A 24,146-nucleotide genomic window follows, 5' to 3' on the forward strand; every position below is an offset into this window, starting at 1 on the left:
CTGCTGGCAAATGGTATCAAAATGTTTGTAGTCGAACTGTTAGGAAATTTATTCACATTTAAAATACCTTTCTTGAGTACCCCGATATAAAAATGACTGGTGAATGATCCGTTAAAAGTGCTGGAATGCAGGTATAGGTTTTTATAACATAAAAGCTTAAGCAAAACTAGGAAATCTGCTATGTGTTTCGAGGTGGATGCATATATCATATATTCAAAAATAGAATTAAGATAGCCCATATCGAAAGAATTTCTACAAAAATACGATTCTGAAACTGAAAGTTGAAAGTTGGTAATAACTGCTGGATGGATACTCGATTTGCTAACATCTGACCGGAAGAAGGAGAGAGTTAAATATACCAGAAAACTGATTGCTTAAAATGTTTCCTAAATGTGAAAATGGTGGGGTTTCTAATATTATGACGTGTGATTAAAGTTAGTTCACTATTTCACGCAGGTTCGCAAGACAATAAGGTTTGGCCCGATCTTTCCTTGCAAGGCGATTGGCAAATGGTAAGAAAGTTCGGTGCGTTAAATTTCGCTATATCCGTGAATCTGTTGTCAAATCTGTCATTTCCAAATATTATAGATATGTCATGTTTAGAAAAATGAAAAAACAATTCAATAAAATTCGTCTTTCGACTGGTATGAAAGGCCTGGAATTTTGCATGACAACGCACACATAGAAGCTACTGTTATTATTTCTTTTTAAAGAAAAGAATTTTTGTCATAGGTATAATTCTGCAAGAGAGATTTTAACAACTATAAAACCTTACACGAAATCCTATTAAAGATTTCTTTAATGTGTATTTATATCGGGTTATCTGAAAATTATTCAACAAAATATCGGCTAAACAAATAATTGTTAAATTATTCCATTTGAATGGAAAAAAGGTTTATTTATAATATCAAAAATGGAATGGGTGAAAAGGGGGAGTTTGGGTATGTGGGATTTATTAAAATCCATTATGATATAATGAAGAATATTATCATATTAAAAGAGTATTTACTGTGACGAGTTTAAAGCCATTTTTTTTAAAATTTCAATCTTACATGTATATACATGGGAATTTTATCCAATGTTTTGTCACTTTGAACTGATGTATTTTTGCATTTCATTATTATCAACAATGTCGCTTATAGGAAGTAAAACACGTTTTAAAAAAAAACGATTGATTGAAATTGATATTAAGTTTATTTTCATTTAATTCTAAAATACGAACCCCTTTTTTATTTCGTTCCTTGTTTTTCACTTCCTAACTGGTAGTGCACTGTGTGACTGAAGCCTAGGGGAGTGGCCCTGAAATGTGACAGAGGCAATGCGGAAGGTAACTAGGGTGCATAAGCCCCCATTTCGAGATGACCTGAACGGCAGCAACACTATGCTGGCACAAACAGGCCCTCTTTATTAGCTTTATTATTGTCACTGGTTACTGTGCATTTAGGTGCTCACTGACCGCTGTACACTAACGTATTTTCGGCTCAAGATTCATTTCATGGAATTATACATTGAAAATTGCGTGGAGGTAAATTATCACAATTTTGTGATTTAAAACAATCATAAAATTTAAGAGTTTGACTGGCAACATTGACGGGGTACTCTTCAACGAAAGCTGCTTTTTGTGCCTTATCAGGCGAGTAGACCCTGTTGGCTACACGCATAAACTTCATATTAAGTGTCACTAGTTTTTTTTAAAGAGATCATATTTATGAAACGCAGGATTACTTCCTCATGTAAAAACGCCTTAACAGTGTTTAAACTTTTTATGACGTAATAAAGAAATATTTCATGCTTAATAAATTCAATATTGATATCAATTGAATAGTTTGGTAAGAGCTGTCAACATTACACCGGTACAGAATGCACGCCCTGAGATCTATGTAAAAGATGAAAGCTGCTTTTGGGCCTTAACAGGCGGATGGACCCTTATTAAGCATATTGTTGGCTACACACATACTCTTCATAGAAGACTAGTTTTTTTTTAGAGAGATCATATTTACGAATCGCAGATTTACTTCCTCATGCGAAAACGTCTTAAGAGTGTATAAACCTTTTATGGCGTAATAAAGAAATATTTCATGCTTGATAAATTCAATATTGATATTAAATAAATCAGTCAATATAATAATTTAGTAAGAGCTGTCAACATTATAAATGATACATGTACTTGTACGATATTTCATGAGAGAAATCTTTATATCAATTCGAGTAGCACAGAGGTTTGTTTTAATTCACCGAATACAATCTTAATTAAAATAACGGTTATTCAAGTACATGCATATGAAACAAATGTATTATGGGCCAACTCATTGAAATGCTGGGATGTGGAATCGGGGATATGGGGACAATTATAGTAGACAATAATATAAAATAATTATCATTTATCATTATTTTGTACAAATTATTCTCTATGACGAGTTTCATGAAAAAAGAAAATACATTAAAATTTCAATATTTCAAGTTTTATAAGACGGTATCTATTTGGGGATTTTATTATATCTATTGTCACTCTAACTCATATATTTTGTTTACATTACATCATAAAATATATTTATTGGGTGAGATTGTGGTGATCAAGCTTAAAGTTTATTTGAACCGATCTTGATAAAATGTGCTTCCTGAAAGTTACCAGTACATGGTAAAAGTTATAAGAAACATTTTCAAACTGAAACTCAGATCTCAGGTATCTTGTTGGCCAGACAATGATACCTAATGCACACCAATGAAAATCCTTAGATTTGAGACCTCAAAAATAATTTACATCTTTTATAACATCATTGTACACATAATTATCATAGTTTCGATATGTACTATGAAAGAGTGTACTGACCCCTCTCTTCAATAAAAGCGGTTTACACCAAGGAAACGTCTGCTTTTCAAAGTAGAATTTCAATGAAAAGAAGAAAAAACATATTACTTTTAAATAGAGAAATGTCTTAAGAAAGCCTTAAGTTTAAAATACGTATCTTTAACAGTATAAGAAAATAGAAATATGAACAATATTAATTCCTTTTTACAAACCACTACGAACTATGTTATTTTTAACAGGGATATATGATATATATACGTAAATTCTCCGTACGATACAGATTCATGTCTGTTTGTAGTTTTTTTTAAAAATTCAAGGTCAATGCTTAGATGTAGTCGTAATGTATGCATTTAATGCATATTTATAACTATGCATATTATGCAGAATCATACAAATGCAGAATTTGCGCATATGCTCTTTATTTGCAACGGCATAAAATCAAAGTAAAGAACATTAATCAATTTAGCTTGACTGAAATATTTTGTTATCGTAAAGGTACAGATAAAGCAGTCGCGGTATTTATTTCGACTGTTTTTTAACTATTCACTTCCTTGTATCAGCGTATCATTACCTGTTTTGAAATCATTTTTATGTAATCATTTAAAAGAGGAAGAACGCAGTCAGAGTATGGTTGTGTAAATATTTTAATTAGTTAAGTTTTAAAATGTCGCGGACATTAGGAGTGTGTTGGATTTTTCTTTGTATTACGGCTGCTGCTAATGGTAATATAACAACTTATCTATATATGCAAAACCTATTGACAGTTTAATTTACAACTTAAATACTATACTAGTATTACCTAGCAGAAACCTGATATTTTTATGATAAAGAAAGTCAGACAACCATGTAAAGTGTACATAAGGGTAAGGTTTTGAAACAATTTGTTCTAATTTACAATATTAAACTTCACGGTGACACAGTTATTTCGAAAACCGCACGTAACTAAACTCTAGTGCAGAAAATAGATTGAACGATAGAAAGAAAATAGAAACCGTCGGAAGGCGGAAAGCAAACTAAATCCTGTCCAACTCGTATATATAAACGTGAAGAAACAACAATGTACTTCAAATTGTATAACTATGAAGAACCTTTTGGATGAAATGTTTTTCAGTAATGCATTGATTAATCACCAAGCATCATCGATTCGGACATTAATCCAATATTGAATATATTTGAAAAATACGCTTGAAATTCTGTCACAAAAATATGCTGATTTAAATTATTCAAAAATATTAAATATTCATAGACAAAGTGCATGTATGTGTTATCTTATAATACTGCACGTTTGTAAAGTCGCTTTTATATTATTAGTTATAAAGATTGTTGACAGGTTATATGGCCATATGTAAATGGCTATTTGTAAATATAACCCGAGCCGATAGTAGATAGCCTAGCGGCTTGGGTTATATTTACAAACAATCGTTTATATAGGCCATATTATCTGTCAAAAATAGTTATAACTAATAATACACACGGCTGCTGTCGATTTATAAAGAAATCTAGCTTTATTCCTATAAAAATGATGCTTTCTCTATTATTAATTCGTTATAATTATTTCTGACAGTTAAATGGTCGTATAGAAATAGTTGTTTGCATATATATACAACATTTTTTATCTAATCATTTAAAAGAGGAAGAACGCAGGAATTTATATTTATATATATATAAACACGAAGCGATAGTGCGCAGTGTTTTGTTATCATTTAAGCTGAGTAACACCGCAAAACGTCCGTACCGCAAAACGTACGCGTGTGGACGTTTTGCGGCGCATATCGTACACATTTGGACGTTTTGCGGTGCATATCGTACTTGGTACGTTTTGCGGCGAGAGTGTGTCTTTGCGTCGCATATCGTCCTTATTTTCTGTATTAAAATATATTCATTATAAACGTTACTTTTATATTATTTCGGGTAAAGATATGATGAAATAAACATTAAAGTGCAATATTTTTGTGATCCTATATAATTCTGACCTTTTTTTATTTAAAAAAAAGAAATATGCTTAAGCCGAGGATGTTTTTCGAATATATTTTTTATGGAATCAAGCAGCAGCAGCAGAGATATAAAAACGATGATATTGAAATAAATGTTATCTTATAGACAGAAAAGGACGGCTTTACGGACGGACGGACGAACCGGGGATTGGACTGAGTGAATGACAAAAATATTAAAATTAAGCTTTGCTGTTGACAATAGCTTTTCATATAATTGCATCAAGAAGTGAGGAATGATATTTTGTGTTCTTGTTGACTATGGAGGTTTGGTTCTACCGTTCATTTTTACGGGGGTTGGATGGGGGCTTTTGACAGCGTAGTCATATTTGAGCGAGAGAGCTATATTGTCATGGAGATGGGGCCTTTAAGTCGCCTAGTTATAATTAAGCAAAAGAGCTTTTGTCGCGTGGGGTGGGGTGGGGTGCTTTTAGCAGCCTAGTCATATTTGAGAAAGAGAGGAAGAGCTTTTGTCGAGGGAGGAAGATTTAAGCCGCATGGTCATATCTAAGTGATAGAGCTATTGATGTGATGGAGGGAGGGGGCTTTAGCCGCCTAGTCATATTTGAGCAAGAGTGCATTTATCGTTTTGTTTGAATGACATAATGTAATTTTATAATTGAACAATGTAATTTTATAATTGAACAAAGCAAAAAGGTCATGGTGGCCTTATATCGCCCACCTACCTATAAAGGCTACACATGACAAGGGTAGATAGCATTGAATATTACAAATAAAAAGCAAGTACATTTCATGTACTTGGTCAGAATCTGGGTAACTGATATCAGTACTCAATTCGGTAGCACATAATTAGACCATCCCATGTCTAATTTCAATGTCGTGATCTTTATTTTTTAAAATAATGAGCTTTTTGTTTTCATTCTGACGCTTCGAATTTTGTGAAGTTAGCAGCCAAGCAGCCTTGCAGCCTAAAGAAAACTAAGAATAGTACAAACCTGCTTACTTGACAAATTCCGAAGCGTCAGAATGAAAATAAAGCTCATTGTTTAAGAAAATAAAGATCACGATATTGAAATAAGATATTGAATGGTCTAAGTATGTGCTACCGATTCATGTCCAATGGCTTTCATGTTTGTACTATCCATAGTTTTCTTTAGGCTGCTAGGATGCAATGCTGCTGGGCTGCTAACTTCACAAATTTTGAAGCGTCAGCATGAAAAAAAAATCAGTATTTTAAAAAATAATTATCTCGATATTGAAATAAGACATGCAATGTTGAATGGTCTAAGTATGTGCTACCGATTCATGTCCAACGGCTTTCATGTTTGTACTATCCTTAGATTTCTTAAGGCTGCTAGGCTGCTGGGCTGCTAGGCTGCTAACTTCACAAATTCCGAAGCGTCAGAATGCATGAAAAAAAAGATGTTAAGATAAAAAAACAAGAATAAAGATCAACAAGGCAAAAGCAATTAAAGTTCAACATCTTTAAAAATGAAGATCACGATATTGAAAAAAGGCGGGGAATGATCAAAGGAAGTGCTACTGATGTATTTCCGACCATTTTCTTTGTTTGTACTATTCTTAGTTTTCTTTAGGCTGCTAGGCTACCAACTCCAGGCTGCTAGACTGCAAGGCTGCCAAATTCAGGCTGCTAGGCTGCAAGGCTGCCAAATTCAGGCTGCTAGGCTGCCACACTGCCAAATTCACGAACATCTAAACATTAACTTATGTCTTCCCTATCAAATTATTAAAGACATTTTTTTATGTTTTGCGCTGATAAAGGCATATAGCCAAAACGTTTGCGAATGAGAAATATTGATAAAATAAAATGAGTATTTTCATTTTCCGTATTTTCACTGTAAAAAATATTTTTCACTGCAGTGAAAAATATTTTCTGTATTTTCATTGGTGTCTTGTCGGACTACTTTCTTCTAAATTGAGCCAATACACAAAATTTAAGGGGAAATCTTTCAAATTGTAATACATGTAACAAAAAGAATATAATTAACAGAAAATTCTAGGTTTTTCTAGAAATGCAGGATTTTATTCCATCTTGTGGTATGAAAATTATCATATTTCACTCGTCGCTACCGCCACCCAAATATTTAATTTCATAAGACTCGATGAAATAGATCCTGTATTTAATGAAAAAAAACTTGAATATCCTCCATATTTATGACTATTTAAAACAAAGAAGATTTTCAACAGGATAAGATTTATTGCTTTCCTTACTGTATTTAATGATTTATTGTAATCATGCAACTTTTATGAGCATTTCTGGGATTAGTTTAAAATAGCATCAACAAGACCTCTCATTTCAAACCGACACAACCATTTTAAGACTTCAGATGTACAAGTGTGACCGTGACTCTTATGCTGGAGACGCTACATGTCGTTAACATATCTATGCTAAGTCCATTCACAAATGACAGTATTATTGACTGGAACCGACAATGTTGCACTTTTATTTTGAGCTTATACATGTCGCTGAAAACCCGACTCTTGCGCATGACATATTTACATATAGCCATTGGGCCCAACACACTAATGTCAAGTGATTTTAAAATCCATTCGGGAATGACAGATTTGTTGACTGAACATTATCATCAATGCACTTGAATGAGAAAAAAAATCATAATGAAGTAAGACCTGTGTCTGTAAATATTGACGAAGAAACAAATATTGTTGAAATCAAGTAAGACCTTGACCTTGAAGCCATTTACCTACTTGTCGCACGTGACACATGGTCATATTGTCAAACCTATAAATGTCAAGTTCTGTTGAAATTAACCTAGGAAAGACAAAATAATTGTTGGCTGGACATTATCATCAACGCATTATTATGAATTATTCATATCATAACTGGACGTATAGCTGAGATATTGACCTTTCTACTAGGACCTAATTCTTAAAGGCGTCTCGATCAGTTCCGTCCATGAACACCGAGCCTGCATTTTTTCAAAATTTCCGAATTGGGCTTTCTTTAGGGATTCTGTTTTTCTCTATTTCGTTGTTAGCATGTCCAACATATTTGTGCAAAGTTTAAAATCCATAAAGAAATAACTGAATTGTTGACTGGACCAAAAATCAGCGCACTTTAATGTAAGAATTACTTTCGAATCGAAGTGTGACATTGACCTTTCAGTTAAAGAACGACAAATTCAATCATAATTCGCTTCACATTTATGCAGACATATTTCAACATTCTTCTATAAATAACAAAGTTATGGATCAGACGGATGCAATGACGAATGGTGGGACGGAACATTTAAACTGTAGTTTCGATTTGATAAAAATCGAAGATAGCTTGTCGTGTAGATAACCAATGTTCAGTAATATAGACATATAGATGCCTTATATGTTTAAGTATTTTGATTAAAAATCGTACTTAGTATAATATACATATTATAAGCCTGTAATCTATAAAATATCTTTCAAAATTATTGTAAAACAATAAGAAAAATAAAAGAATAAAATAAATATGTTAAACTTTGTATACTTCCTTAATGAGGAATGACGCATGCACAAGAGTATTGCTAAATACCAATGCGTGGTGGATAACAGAGCCAGTCTATGTTACAATTATTCGAGAATCCGCCTTAAACTTTCGGAAAAAACATAATTTCACCATTTATAGATCTAGAATTTTAAAATATATTTCACTGATACTCAATGCCAAATTTCTAGCTTTCGGTGCATCTCTGAGAAGAATATTTTAAAAATATTTCACTTTTGGGGTATATTTTAGCTCAGTCTAAGTTTCAGAAGAAATTTGAATGTACTCAACAAGTTATACGCAATTCAAATAAAGCGAAGCGTTTCAAAACTACATTTAGATAAGGCTACGGAAACCCATAAGTGATCAACGTTTCGCTTGACACTCATTAGTTTGTCTATACCAACGTATCTATATTGGAAAATTGTTTCATTAAATATTCATTTCTTACATCATTGCAGTTACAGCTTATTATGTCCTTTCAAATGAAACTGCCTCGTGGGACAATGCAAAAGGTAGGGGAAACTTTGCAACACCAACAATTCAAGGGAATAACTCTTCTTGGTTTATTATCAATATAACATCTGACCTAAATGAAAATGAAACAGCATGGGTTGGATATTATAAGAAGGAAACAGCCTTTGCTTACATTGGTAAGTTCTTATTATATATCATGTCATTACTTGTACATAAACAATAGTTGGTAATTGCTTGTTTTGCCATGCCTTAACAGCAGTATTCTTGAAAAAATGAAGATTATGTACGTATTATCAATGAAATCAAACACTTTTTAAAGTATCATGAACAACAACCTTCACGTTTATAAAAAAGATATATAAAAGATATCGGAGTATATAAAAAGATAGAGCAAAAATATAAGATAAAACCATTGACCATTACTTTTGACCTTGATCTTGAAATGAGCGTCTGGGTTTAATTTACAATTATTATCATCATCTTCATATATTGAATATGTTACCGGGGCGTCTCCTCAATGCTTTCTCTGATTTTTTATTCTTTTTTTTGCGATCGATATTTTGTCAAAGTTGGACAGCATTTGATAATCATGAACGTTATTCCAACGGGTCATAAGTAAGAAGATAAGTAAGAAAGGATTACTTGATAAGCCTTTTGATCTTGAACTGTAACATACTAAATGCGAAACCTAAAATATAAATTGCAGATGTCGTTTTATTGAGCATCTCAAAAGATTCAGAGAGGACACATCATTGCTGGTTTAGAACTGTTACCAAGGACTTTGAATTTCATTTTCTTGAAGAAGCTATCTAGGTTAGCAAATGAAACTTCGATGGCTCTACTCAGGTGCCCGCTCGTGCCTGAAATAAGGCAAGGATGGGCACCTATTAAGGTCTTTCTCTAACAGTAGAAAGCCTGTGTTGAGTTTCTGCAACGTAAAACCCTACCCAAATATAAAAGTTGCGTATTTCAGGATGTAGCCTATTAAACAAAACAGTACCAAATGGTTTGTTGCCGACAAGGAATAATTCCCCAGGCAATTGCTTTTCATTGTGCAAAGAAACACATCACAGTTATATTGGATTAAACAAAGGCAATGTAAGCTCTTCGAAGAAAAACAAGATAATATTTCGTGTTTATCTGTAAATATCATTTTGTCTCCAATAAAATACTACGGAATAGCACAGTTGTTTAAAACGTAATTTTACTTTCAGCAACTAGTTTGTATTTTCAAAATATGCCAAGGCTATTAACTAGTTTCAGCATAAGTATTTTTATTTTCTTGAAATAGCATATAAGAGTAAAAAGAACTGTTTAGATGTTCATTTTTGTATGTTGTTGCAGTGTTTTTGCCTAAGTGAATTACCAAGTGAAAACATAACATTGAGTAAATGTGATATTTCTCCTAATGGAGATTGGATTGCTGGTGGAAATGATTGTATGTCATTGTACCAAAAGATCAGAGCGGGTATTATGATAGTTTTAATAATTGTAAGATGAATAACTTTAAAATACTATTTGTACAAAACCTTAAATTTGTTTTAGCTTTCACTTTTAATAAGTTTCGCTTCTAACTTTACCATTTGTACCGCGAAACATAATAAAATGGCAGTAAACATGTTTCTGTTGGTAAGGTATTCCATCGTGTATATCCAGTAACGCCGGGATGCGAAAATAACTAAAAATAATAAATGAAGGATACTAGTACCTGGCAGGATTTACAACGACGTAAGTAAACTGGCAATTTTGTTTTTGTGTATTACCGTTTTGAGTGTAATTTTGGCTTTTTTCGACTCTTACGAGGTACGTGAATAAACATAGTCTAAAGAGTGAGAACAATAAACATTTCTATAATGAAAAAGGCATTTTTTTTATAACTACCATCTCAAAAGATATTCAGAAATTGCTATTTATGATAAACGGTTTCAACACCGTTGTATACTAAAGTAAGAAATCTAGTAATTGCATTGCTTCGTACTCATTTCAAGACATATATTACGAAGCTTATAGCTCTGTGGTTGCAGGGACCGATTCGGTGTCTATATTTACGCAATCAAACTAAAATCAATTCTGTATGAAGTGAATTAAAGTTCCCCCTACAAAATTTTTAGAATAATGCTCATACTCACCGATTAATGGCGTTAAACACGTGTAATAATTCAGAACCATATATGAGAAAAACCTCATTTTCCGGTGTTACCGTGAAGCACTATCCACGTACATCGGCGTAACCTTATAAAATAGAGTTTTAAAAATCACATTTTATCAGCTTATTTTCAATTTTCTATGCCACCAGGTGTTAAGAAAATGTCATTTGCCTACCAAAAGATCGAAATTATACGGTATTATCTGCATTGTTGTACTAATAAGAGTCGACAAAAAACAAAATTACACTCAAAACGGTAAGCATGCCATCATTTTCACGAATGATCTTAAAAATTAAGCAATTTCATCGAAATAATCTTGATGACGGTAAATTAAAGTATTACGTCTTTGCAGCCGTATACGGCTATTTCTTTTTTCAGTTTGTTTAATGACCAGATTACTTACCGCGTTGAAAATCCTGTCAGGTATCCGTTATTTATTGCACAATTCTGCTTAACTTTTGCACAAATCGTTCATAATTTCACATTCCGGCGTTACTTGATATACACGGTGTAATCGTAATCGACTTTTTCTTCTTAGATATACATGTTACAAGAGGCGGGAATAGCGGAAAATGTCTTGTGTTTGAAGCAACGAATAATTATCTTTATTGGACACGGTGTGAAGAAAATGACAAAAAACTATGCAAAAATGGTAAGTGTTTTCAAGAGACTCAAAAACAAAGTCTGTACTTTTCAACTATTCAGTTTCTTTTATCTCATTGAATTAACAGTATATTCTTGATAATTTACAAATATTTATTGTATCTCAAATTTACATATTGCTTTATATATTGCATTTTCTATGTACGGTTGTTCATCGTTTATTTCTATGCATTTTTAGTCGGTTAACATGACGACATGTTAATATGTAGACAAATGTACTATAAAATTTCTTGATAAGATTGGTTTATATATTTAACCAAATGGTTAATTATTAACAGAAAAAAACTTAGCACACCGTTGACTAGTGCTGCACTAAGACGGCCTAAGTACAATGCTCTGTATCAGAGTGTTTTAATTTTGTTTTGGTTTTTTTGTGTCAAAAAAAACAACAACAGATTACTGATAATTTCTTTAATTTTGACTACTTTAATGACTTTAATTTATTATTTCACACTTTACTATAAATTTCTCAAGAAAAAATGCAAGAACTGGAAGAACAATGTATGAAACGTGTAAAATAATAAATGAGAGTCATTAAAGAAGTTATAAGTAGTTCAAAATAAACAACTTAACAGTAATTAGTATTATAAATCCCCCATCCAATTCAAAATATTTATTATATTATATTTATTATTTTATTATAGTCTGATCTATACATACATATACAATTAAAACAATATACATACAGTAAATTGGATAGCCATTCTTTTAAGAATTATAACAGACATTTACAAGTAAAACAGCATATTCCAAGCATTGAATGTTATACTTAAAATAATTAAATTGTACTAATATTCATACCTACAACATAACTGTATGAGTAATTACATTAGGGTTGTTAATTTTAAAATGGAAGAATGAAATCTCATAACTGTACTAAACCCTAAATGGTTATCTCCTTATAAATGTACTAAAATCATCTATACCAACAACCACTGACCTCAACTTAAAATCTGTCATAAGAAATTTGTTAATAAAATCTGAATTTTGTAAATGTGGCACTATTGCGCTTATTAAAAAATGTCTTACAAAATCATATATCACTCATGGTAAGACCATGGATGAACTGGCCAGTAGTGATAATCACAACAGGAAGATAAAATATTCTAGTTGGTTTAAAAATACATTTATAACATTTATACAATAAATGTTCTTTTGCTATTAAAATGTTCATTTTAGGCAAGAGGTGAAACACATACATCATCAACTTTAATTTTTTCTTGAAATTAATAATGTGTATCCTCACCCTCCACCTAAAATGAAGCAATTAAAATATATATTTATTGGTACAAAAAATCTCTTCTATAATTAAGTATATCGTAGAAGGATTCTGCAGTATATTTCAAATTGACAATATCTTCATTTGACAAGAGGAAGCAAAGCTTGGCAATATCGTTACAATAATTAAACAATTGAAAGTACAATTTTCAGCAGCATTTTCAAGTAATTTATTGAGAATATCAGTGTACTGGGGGCAATGCAATCATACGTGCATCACATCTTCGATGTCATTATTACAAATAGAAGATACTCTATCGTTAACATTTAATCTTTCGTATCTGCCAATCTCCAATCTGATTGGTGCAACACCACATCTAAATTTAGCCAATGCTGACCTATGGCGATAAGACATAATTTCATTGACATAATGCTCCTGTTCAAAATCAAACTTAAATTTCTGATATAACCTTAACTTGTTTCTACTATCACCAGATTTACTAAATATACACTGAACTGATCTTGTCCATTCATCTATCAATACATCCATTGCATTCTTCACAATTGTATCAACAACTAGATTTTTATTCAGTGGTAATGTACAGTCACTAAAATCTACACAACCAAATTTTATAATGAGGTTTGTAATCCTAAAATGCCAGTTGCTACAATTTCTACTTGCAAGGTGATAACAGTGTTTTGATATCTTGACATTACCTCTGTTTGATCCATATTTGACAATTTCCACCAAAAGTTACCAACACATTTCAATTGTTTAACATAAACTGGATCCCAAACTATATCACCGGCTACAGCAGAGCTTAGAGTGTATTTTCCTGTACCTAAGAAAAATCTCATAGCAAGATTTTCCATAGCTTCTATACAAGAGAATACATAGTCCCCCAAATGGCAGCACCATATGCTATATCTGGCCACACCATTGAGTCATAAATCTTTTTATATGCATGATGAGGCATGCCACCTAAAAGCTTAAATTTTGCTATTAAAACACCCAACGTGTGATACAAATTTGGCAGTAATATTATAATTCAAATGTTCAGTAAGAACCAAGCCAAGATAAATATATTTATCTACAATATCCAATCTAGCATTATCACATGAAAATTGAAAATTTGTCTTACTAGTAGATACGTTTCTAAACTGAACAATATTACTTTTCTTATCATTTATAGTCATCTTATTTTCATAACACCAATTTGATAGGCAATTTAACATTTCTTGGAGGTCACATGCATTAGAGGCTAATAATACTTCATCATCAAAAAGTAAAATTGACAATTTTTTCACCATCTTCTATGTCAATAACCATTTCCAAAGCCTTGATTTTGATAGCTAAATCATTGATAAAACAATTAAGCAATATTGTAAATAAAATACACCCCTGTCTTAAACTAAGATTCACATTAAAAAAATCAGAAAAGTTTTCATTTACTTTCACACAAGAAGAAACATTACTAAAATTTGATTGTATAGCAGTGTACATCTTTCCTTTAACACCAATATTGTTAAGTTTTTCAAATAATATCGTTCGTTGGCACAATCGTAAGACTTTCTAAAATCTATAAAGGCTGCAAATGTGCATTGATTTTCTTTATACGTGATTCGATGATAGAAGAAGGAGATGGTATATGCTGTTTGTACCAATTCACGGGACCGTACAACTAGAAAATCACTGTACATATGTAAAGAATCATGACCCACCAGACAGTAGTCTACAACAGAATGTCCCTGTGGTCGAATACAAGTAAAATCGTTTTTCACACCATTTCTACCATTCATAATTATTGTAGCAAAATTCACATCAACTAAAAAATCAACAAGCATTTCACCATAGCTATTACAAGTATAGTCTACTACATTTCGTTCTGGTAAATCATCTATACCTTCAATAAAATCAGACAAATTTCCTCATCTACCGTTAAAATCACCCAAAATACAGATTTTACCTTAATTTTGATATTCATAAATACTAGTAAGTAATTTATCAAAGAAACAATTAACTTCAATGTGTCTAGTCAACGAATCAACTATTGAAACATGATAGTCTATAAATAGTTCTTCTTTAACAAATATTCCTACGCCCCCACAACCTGTCCAAGCATTGATATGAATATCAGTTCTATTATTACCGTACCATTTATAACCAGTCATGTCAATAATATCGTTACTTCTCAAATGGTTTTCTGCACTACCCATAATGTCTAAGTCCAGAATACTGATACATGTTTCCCTCAATTTAAAATTATCAGAGTTAAAATCATTTTTAAAACAATTAACGTTCCAAAATCCCATTTCCATCAACGATGGCCTCTCTGACCACGACTCTGTCTTTGTCCACCTCTATTTCCTCTGTTACCGCCCCAGTTGTTGTCCCTTCTACCGTACCACGCTCCATTGCCATTTTATTGATCCTTATAGGAATTACCGTCTATATCGTTACTCGCTTCCGCACTCGCGGCACCACCATTTCGAAAACCGGCATTACCCGAGGAGTTTTTATTTCCTTTGTTACCCGATGACTGATTTCCTGTATAACCAGATTCAAATACTCGAGTGCCCACGACCTTCATATTAGACCGACCATTGTTTATAGCTTTAACATGCATACGCATATTAGTAGACAACTGCCTCTCTTCTTTGTTTGGTAGCTGTTAATGTAGACATTTTTATAAAATAATGTCTCTCCAAGTTTGTTTTTTGCTTTCAGAATCTTACTTTTGTCCTCCTGACTTCTACACTCACAAACTACAATTCCTGGAACATTCTCCCTCGTATATTCCCTTCTATCCACATTAACAAATGAAATGTCCGGTATCTGCAATACTTTTTTCACCAAGTCTGACATTCTTTTTGTAATATCTTCAGAAACATTGTACGGTAGATTCCGCACCACAATATTGCATGTAGTATCTTTGTTGCTTACCGAAGTTTCTGTAGTTTGGAATTTGGCCATCTCTTCCAACCGCTGATTCACGTCTTCCATATCATTTGTTAGTTCAGACTTTAAATCACTTAGTCGGTTTTTATACCTTGTGAAGTCGTTTTTTAATCTTTGACACTTCAGTACTAATGCGTTTGTCAAAGACTTTTATCAAAAATACATAATAAAAATACATACATAATAAAACTTCATTGATGTAATACTCGTATATGAGGTACAGAAATACATTTGAAGAATATATGATGTAGTTTTATCTGCCAAAAATTATTTAATTTGAAAGAAAATGGTAATTTTCATATTTTTACTACATTTGATTCCTTGCACCGCACCATTATTTGAAGCTATCACCATTGACATTCTTACCATTAAGATATTCCTTTAACAGATTCTGTACAAATTATAAGGGGACCTTTTACGCACACATTACTAGACTACTTAGAAATATCACATTGTGTCACAACGCGAATCCTAAAAACAGCGCCAAGGATACTCAATAAATTACCGGTACTTTAGAACATTGACATTTGGCGAAACGTTTATGTATGTCACTAAGAAAATGCAAAATTGTTTTTATTTTATTTTGAATTTTCAACATAAATTATGAAAAACTTTAAATATCGGATCTCACAAGAGTTGAAATGTGATATTAAACTTTATCAAATTGTTATAAATCGATGTTATGGCCAGATTTATAACATTGTCCTGGACAAGTTTGTCAAAGTTTTACTTTTTTAAATTCGTTTTTCACATGACTAAACACATTGAAATTAACATTTAACATTTGTAAACGATTTTGCAACTTCCATATATGGCATTTTCACGGAAATGGACAAAAATTAATAGGCGGAGCCAATTTTCACGAAAGCAGAATGTAAAGAGAGATAACTGTTGCTGGTACAAAAATATTTCAAATGTCACATAAATCAACTGCATTACAGTTGACTTAAAATATCCTCTGATTTTGTTAAAACGTAGTCTAGCACAGGATATTGAAGTAATGCAAAATTGGTTCAGATATAATGTAACAACGTTTATACTGATAATGAGCATAATAATATACAAAAGCTAAAGTTGGTGAATTAACAAAAGGGAATGTTTCCTATTTAATAAGGACACAAACCACATATGGCGCTTAGCTGGCTTTTCATCGACTTCAAACGTTACAACGTTTTAAATTGTTGAAGAATTCGTACGGATGTCTTTTACATTCAGCAAAAAGTACTTAAATGCGATACATGGAAGTCACTTTTGGCAACACAACTAAAGAGAAATGAACAGTAAGCCCGTGCCTTCTTTCTTTAAAGGACTATATGGGGTTGCTGCAAGGTAGGTTTCCGAGACTTTTTAAAACAAGACAACAACGGAATTTCTCATACGTTATTCTCGGGTAACTGTTTAAAGGAAACTCGGCAGAGCCTCGTTACAGCCGTAAACAGTTACCCTCGAGCTAGATATTCTGGTGTAAGCCAGTGTAAGATTCTTATATCATTTCACATTTACAAAATCGTCGCATTTGCATAACAGCTATTTTGCCGTTATATGCTTATTTAATAGGGAGTGATAATATGACATCCCACATCTTCACAGTCTCGTAAAGTTTATACAATTGTACCAGAGGCATTCTATATGTTCGCAACATTTTCTCTCCTAGGACCAAAAAGTTGTATTTTTGAGATATTTACTAAAAATGTATGTTGTCAACACTTAGATGAATGAGTTCACACTAGACTCAGTAATCAAAAAACGGTAGAGGAAAAAGGTTACCAATGTGGATGATAAACTCAATAAATTATCGTCCGACTTAGATAAAAGAGTTCTTACAATTGAGGACAAATTAATTGCTTTAAAGAACACGGTTGAATTACACGATTCTAATTTCGATTAAACAAAAGGCCAGGTATCAATTTTACAGTCTGAAAATAAGAATTTTAAAGAGACTATTACAGATATCCAAGCAAAGTCTATAATGTGCAATTGATCCTTGTTGAGATCAAAGAAACAAAGGATGAAACAAATGAGACGCTTGGAAATATTCAAAACACTTACAGAACGATTTAAAGATTCCGGATCAAGGTATTGTTAGGCTAGAAATTGAAAGTAAGAGACGAATTGACCTTCGGGAACAAAGCAGTCCGTATGGGGCGGTACTCCAGAAATAGTATATATTCCGCCTTAAATAACCATGGAAACGCCACAGCGGCGCGGTTCAAAACACGTGACGCATGTTGATTAATAATAATCAAAGTGCATGATACAAAAATGTATTATGTCCAAAATTTGCCGGGATTTGGTGTAAAACCCGAAAAATGTCATGTTGAAATTTCACGCCATTTGAACAATAATAATATTTTGAATAACTGTGTCAACCGTTTGTAGTTGTAACGTTATTTATTCGTAAACGTCGTCATTAAGAGCTTTCAAAAAGAAATTCAATAATTGTAAATATTTACGTTTTTTTAATTCCGAGTGTATTAAACATTCAAAATTATAATTGGTACCTTTGTTATATGAATTGTTCTTTTGAAAGAATTATACTAAACCTGTTCAATGATATATCATGCTTAATAAAGGCAGGCACCATATTTTGTATCTAGCAGTGAAGTATAAAAGTATTACAGGTGTGACATGAGAGAAGTAGTCAGGTCATAGCCAATGCTCATCGAGCAAAATAAAGCATATGAAGATTGCAAAGATAATTTTTATAGTCACTTTGAAATATCCCTCATACATTCCTTATAAGATATTTACGAATCAAAGTTGTTCAAACTTTGTGAAAATGTTGCAATACTGTTTTTATGTTAATATTGGTATATAATGTGTTATCTTACATCATAAACGTTAATTACATAATTATTAAGAACTAAAATTGGTTTGCATTTTATGTATAGGAACTATAAATTTAATAAAGAAAAAACTGTTGAGGGGCTTAAAGTTTATAATACAATTTAAAAAAAATTCATTTACAACAAGTCTGTTTTTGCAAACATTCTATAAATCCACATCAGTACCTCAATTCAGCTTAATAGAAAGGGAACAACTTTTATTGCTATTTCTTTTTTTTTTCTGCGCCAATAGCCAATGCGATTACATTCAAAAGATTGTCTTGAAAATGTTTATACATGTACATCCTTATTCCACCTCGATTGAAATTTCAAATATATTTATATATATAAATATATATAATAAGAAAATTATAGATTAACAACTTGTTGCACATAGTGCAGTTTTTTGTCTTTTTTCAGGTTCTGCTATCGTTTCTGTCCAGTATAACTCACAAACATACTTTTCGTGGAAGCATTATGTGAAAGCTTGTTTCGGAAGAAACTTGTCTCCAATCAGCTATAATGACACCTTGAATTCAACAAGTATAATCCAGGCTACAAGTCCAACATCGACAAATGTTATTCGCAGTGATGCAGTATATAGATTTAATGGTTAGTTGAAAATTATTTCTCACGGTGAGCTTTTATTGTCTTCCAAAAATTGTTCTAATGATCTTGGTTCTTTGCCATCTGGTTCGAAAGAGTTAAAATATAAAAAAGGGGAAAAAGATCAATAAGGAAGGGTAGCATTCAATGAATGCATTCCAAACACAATACATAATCTGAAATATACTGACATGAACTAAGATATATTACTAACGAAACGGTTAGCATCTTCTAAAGAAAATCTGTCAAGTTCTGTAAAAAGCATCTTTTGTCGAAATTGGCTTCTTTCAGCAGGCAACTGGTTTGTATAGAGTAATACTTAAAAAAAAAAATAAAGTCTTCTTTAGGATCGATCACAAGGCTCTTATGTAATAACACTTGGTTTCCCATTAGTGTTATTGTACATTTTAGTAAACGAAAGCATCGTTGCTCGGAACAATATGACCAAGTTTAGAAGATTTTCCTTAATAGAGTATTTATCTTCCCTTTGTGTCTTTCGTAGTAAATAGACTTAAAAGAAGACAGAAAGAACCACATGAATTTGCTTTTAAAATTGCCAAAAAGTTAATGATAGGTAGAAATGTTTTATGGACCATGATAACAGTTAAATAAATAAGTGCCCCTTAATAAATATTCCTCCACGGGTTTGAATTATTTACATCATCTTAATGTAGAAATTAACTTTGGAATATTTTCAGAAGCTATAAAGCAATGAAAGTATATACTTGTCATCATGAAGAATTACCATGCGGTCCCGATGGGCCAAAATACCCTTGCTCTTTAGGCATCTCAGTAACATTGATTTGTACAGGCAGGATACATGAGCTTTAAAATATTTTCCATGGTCCGTTTTTTTCCGTTTTTCCATTTGTCCGGAACCACATGCCTAAAATTCTATGGAACTATTCCCCTTTTAACATATAAATGTAGATATATATGAGTAAAATAAAGTTTCTATATCATTAACTGTTCCTACGTACACAGTATTAAAATCAAAATCACTGGCTTTTTATTTAGACCAAAGACAAAAAATGAAAGATAATTTTAATTAGATTTTTGAATTAACAAAACCAAACGTTTGAAGACAATGTTTTCTTTCACCCAAAAATATTTTTACTTCTTATTTGTCATATTTGTTTTTTTTCTTTTTATTTTTTTTTAAACATAAAAGTAAGTCTGGTGTCAAATATTGCAGTTTATGAAACAAGTAATTATTCAATTAAATATGATTGATCACGACAAAGACATTCCATTCATTTTCATTACCATGGAAATCTTTCACATCTAGAAGTTTAAGAGATTGATTTTAAATATAAAAATACTTATTTTAATGAAAAATAATTTGTTTCAACTGAAATCATCATATGGGTGTTGTTTTTGCAATTCTAAAAGTAGAGGAGCAATATCACAGTTAAGTTTGATCAGAGCTCTTATAAAGATTATACGGTACCTTATCCTTTCAGTATTCATAAAATTTAAGGGTATTGTCCTAACAGTGTAGAATTCAGAACGATTAGTAGTATACATCTTCTACAAGGAAAATAAACAATGCACTCGACATTAAAGTTTAACTAAAACCTCAGATTGAAATTCGCTAACAAACGTTCATCTTATTGATAATATTCATAATTGTAAATCAAAGTTATGACAATAAGTGACAAGTAAAGGTGGTTGCACTACTTATACTATAAATTTACATACTAGACATTTAATATGGAATTGTTATCATATTCCCATTGAATTACATAAGGAGAATAATAAACTTAAATTGATAGATAATAACCGACATGATTATTTTCCAAATCTTTTCGTTTAATTTCAGAGAAACCAAATGCAATCAGTACAGATGACAGTATGAAGTATGGATATATTACTAAACGTGGGAACATTACATTTTTACTTTTCACTGAAACTAGTTCAAACAAACGCTATCTGCTTCAAATAGGTAGGTTTAAGCTTACTTGTACACAACAATACTTTCAACTATACATTTGAGTTTTGTGTAATATACATAATGGTGATTGTATCATTTAGTATAAATATATGACATGCATGAGAAATTGATAACGCTTTTTTTTATTGGGTTGTAAATTTCTCTTGTACATTGGATTGACATTACTCTCTGAACCATAAAAATGCAAATTGGTCGATTGCTTTATCGGTAGAATGTTATGGTTGTCACAAATGTTCGCTTATTTTAGTTAGCTACAATGTACAGGGGGTTCGATAGACAAAACATTTACAAGGACTGTACATTCCCTCCTTTTTGACAATTATTTATCGAATTCATTAGGGGATATTTGTTTGATTGTGAGTTAAAAATGTTAAATATCACACCGATTAGAGAGAAAAAAATGCAGTATTTTTGAATGCAGTAATTTTTACGAATGCGTAGCGCGAGTAAAAATGTGGAATATTCTTTTCACATCGATGTGTGATATATTGGTCTTTTTTGTGGAATGTGTCAATTTGGTTTTTTCACTGTTTTATAAATTCAAACCTCTGTCACCTAACTCAGTTTAATAAAGTGTTTTCAGTGATGTAAATTGAATTATAATATTTACGGACAAAAGACGTCAATAATTTGTGAACACAATTAGGTGGAATAATAACAATGCTGCAAAATTACAATTGAGTAATACCGGTACAAATAATTTATGACTAACAATCAAAATCAATGGTATTATAGACAAGACACTATATCACATTAGTTTACATTAGCCCCTTTATTCTTTAAACATTTTTAATCATACCTGCATGTTTACTTAATAATTGTTTCATCTGTATTATAAATACGTCACGATTAATTGGTGATGGACATTTATGTCTTTGCCAGAAAAACTAAGCTTGATTTTCAGTTTCGCAACCACATCAACAACACGACAACAAACCAGATATCCTTCTTAAACTTTTTAAATATTTTGAATAAATAAATAATAAAAAAAAAAACAGCAGCAAAAAAACTGTCATTATAATTATCATAAAATCTGTCATAACCTGGCCATTATGAGTCATTTTGGGAAATGTTTTGGTGACAGACAATTTCTGAAGTAAGAATACATTTTAAAGATGTAAAACATATTATCTATACATTACCATATAGGTGATTCACCTATATAATGACTAACCAGTTTTCGTTCTCATTGTTTTGTCAAATAATTTCAGATTCAGAGACAGGATTAAATCTACACAGTGAACAAATACGGACAACAACCACACCGACATCAACGACCAAAACTTACACGAAAACCACAAGGTAATATTCACAAAATATGTAACTATCATTTAACGTGAATAATTGGAAATATAGCCTGTAAATGAATTCTTAAAATCTGCATAAAAATTATATTGAGATATTTATTTATCAATTGACTTGTCTCCTTCTGCTCCTTAGCATTTGACTTTTTCTTTTAAAGGAGTCATGAACATTAGGAATACGTTTTTTTCATGTCAATTAAATCCTTAAATTTTTCAATAATTTGGTTTGATTACGTTTAAAAATAATTTTGTTTTGTAACTTTTTGACGACAGTTTTCCCAAAATTTTTCCCAAAAATTTTTTAATGGGAAATTTTTCCCCTTAAAATCATATTTAATTTGAAAAAAAAGAAAAGATAAATGAGTATTCCCTTTTTACTATCAAACGCAGATAATGGGGAAAACCCAAAAAATTCCCTCATTTTCCAATAAAAAATTTATCTATTCCAATCCTCCACACCTTTAGGTTTAAAAGATGGATCACGAATGTTTTAGAACCCTCCCGTCAATATCTTTTGACAAAATATTGGTGTTTTGTTATGTCAGTTATGAAAACCCTTTTTGTTTAACGGGATATTTTAATAGAAAAAAAAGCGAAAAACAGGTTTTTCTAATTTGTAAAAGGGGAAATAGCCCCAGAATTTTAAATCCCGATTGCCGAGGTTTTTTTTTTCTTCTCTTTTACGTTTTCTCTGACCCCATTTTTCCAAAAGAAAGGTTCCCCAAAATAAAGATACAAACTTAAAAAATTTACTAAGTTAAAACTGAAAATCAAAAAGTGTTTTTATGTTTTTTTTTCTATTTTACAAGGAAAAAAAATTTTACCAAAAAAAAACCCCAAAAAAAACAAAACCAAAAAACAAAAGAACTTTTAAATAAAAAAGTTTTAAAATTTTTATTTATTATATAAAAATTATATTGATAAATAAGCTCTAACTTTTCAAAGTTTTCAAAAAGTAAAGGAAAAAGGGTAATGTTTAAATTTTTTTTTGAAAGGGGAAACATTAAATTTTATAACCTTTTAAAAAAAAGGGTTTTTGGCAATTTTCTTGTTTTTTGAAGAAAAAAGCGGTGAAAAGGAAAAGAAAAAAAAAAACGTTTTGAATAAAAAAAAAAACATTTTTGGTGCATTTTTGGGCTTTTACATTTAAAGTAAAACCCAAAAACAATATATACAAGAAAATTTTTTCAAAAAGATATCAACGGGCCCCCCGCCTCAGGGGGGTTTTTAAAAATGGCTTTAAAATTGGTTTCTATTTCAAAAAATTTTTGGTTTTATTTTTATTTCAGTCAAAAATTTTAAAAACAAGGCTAGATCCCGCAAAAACAACAATTAATTTATTAAAAAAAGAAAAAACAAGGAAATTTAAAAAACTATAAAGTTAAGCTTTTACCTTTTACCCTTTGGGTAGAGATGCAGGTTTTTAAAAAGACAAAATTTGTCTTTTTCATTTTAAAAATATTTTTTGCCAAGTATTTTCAAAAACCTTTTAATACGAAAAATTTAGACCGGGCACAAATATCTTATAACAGACTATTTAAACTTTTTACCTTTAAGTGTGACTTTTGACGTAGGAACCCATGTTTTGCGCGCCTGACATATCGTCTTATTATTGTGATTATTTGTGGAGTATTTTTTTATATCCCTTGATATAAGAAAAAGTTTATGGGCTGGACACAAAATAAACCCTATTACAGACCATGTAAATATTTGACCTCTAAGTGTTACCTTGACCT

General features: G+C 31.3%; 1 protein-coding gene across 1 annotated transcript; it reads left to right on the top strand.

The window, feature by feature from the left end:
* Positions 1–3,373: 3,373 nt before the first annotated feature.
* LOC132740837 (uncharacterized) lies at positions 3,374–22,408 on the top strand (the record flags this gene model as incomplete). The annotated part of the gene is made up of 8 exons (XM_060728860.1): positions 3,374–3,531; positions 8,719–8,910; positions 9,708–9,832; positions 10,079–10,202; positions 11,420–11,533; positions 18,967–19,158; positions 20,975–21,097; positions 22,318–22,408. Coding segments are annotated over exons 1-8 (1,019 nt in total), but the record flags the coding sequence as incomplete, so codon positions are not given.
* Positions 22,409–24,146: the final 1,738 nt, after the last annotated feature.

Source organism: Ruditapes philippinarum, unplaced genomic scaffold (assembly GCF_026571515.1).
Source record: "Ruditapes philippinarum isolate M1 unplaced genomic scaffold, ASM2657151v2 ctg5732_1_1_1_1, whole genome shotgun sequence".
Lineage (NCBI taxonomy): Eukaryota > Metazoa > Mollusca > Bivalvia > Venerida > Veneridae > Ruditapes > Ruditapes philippinarum.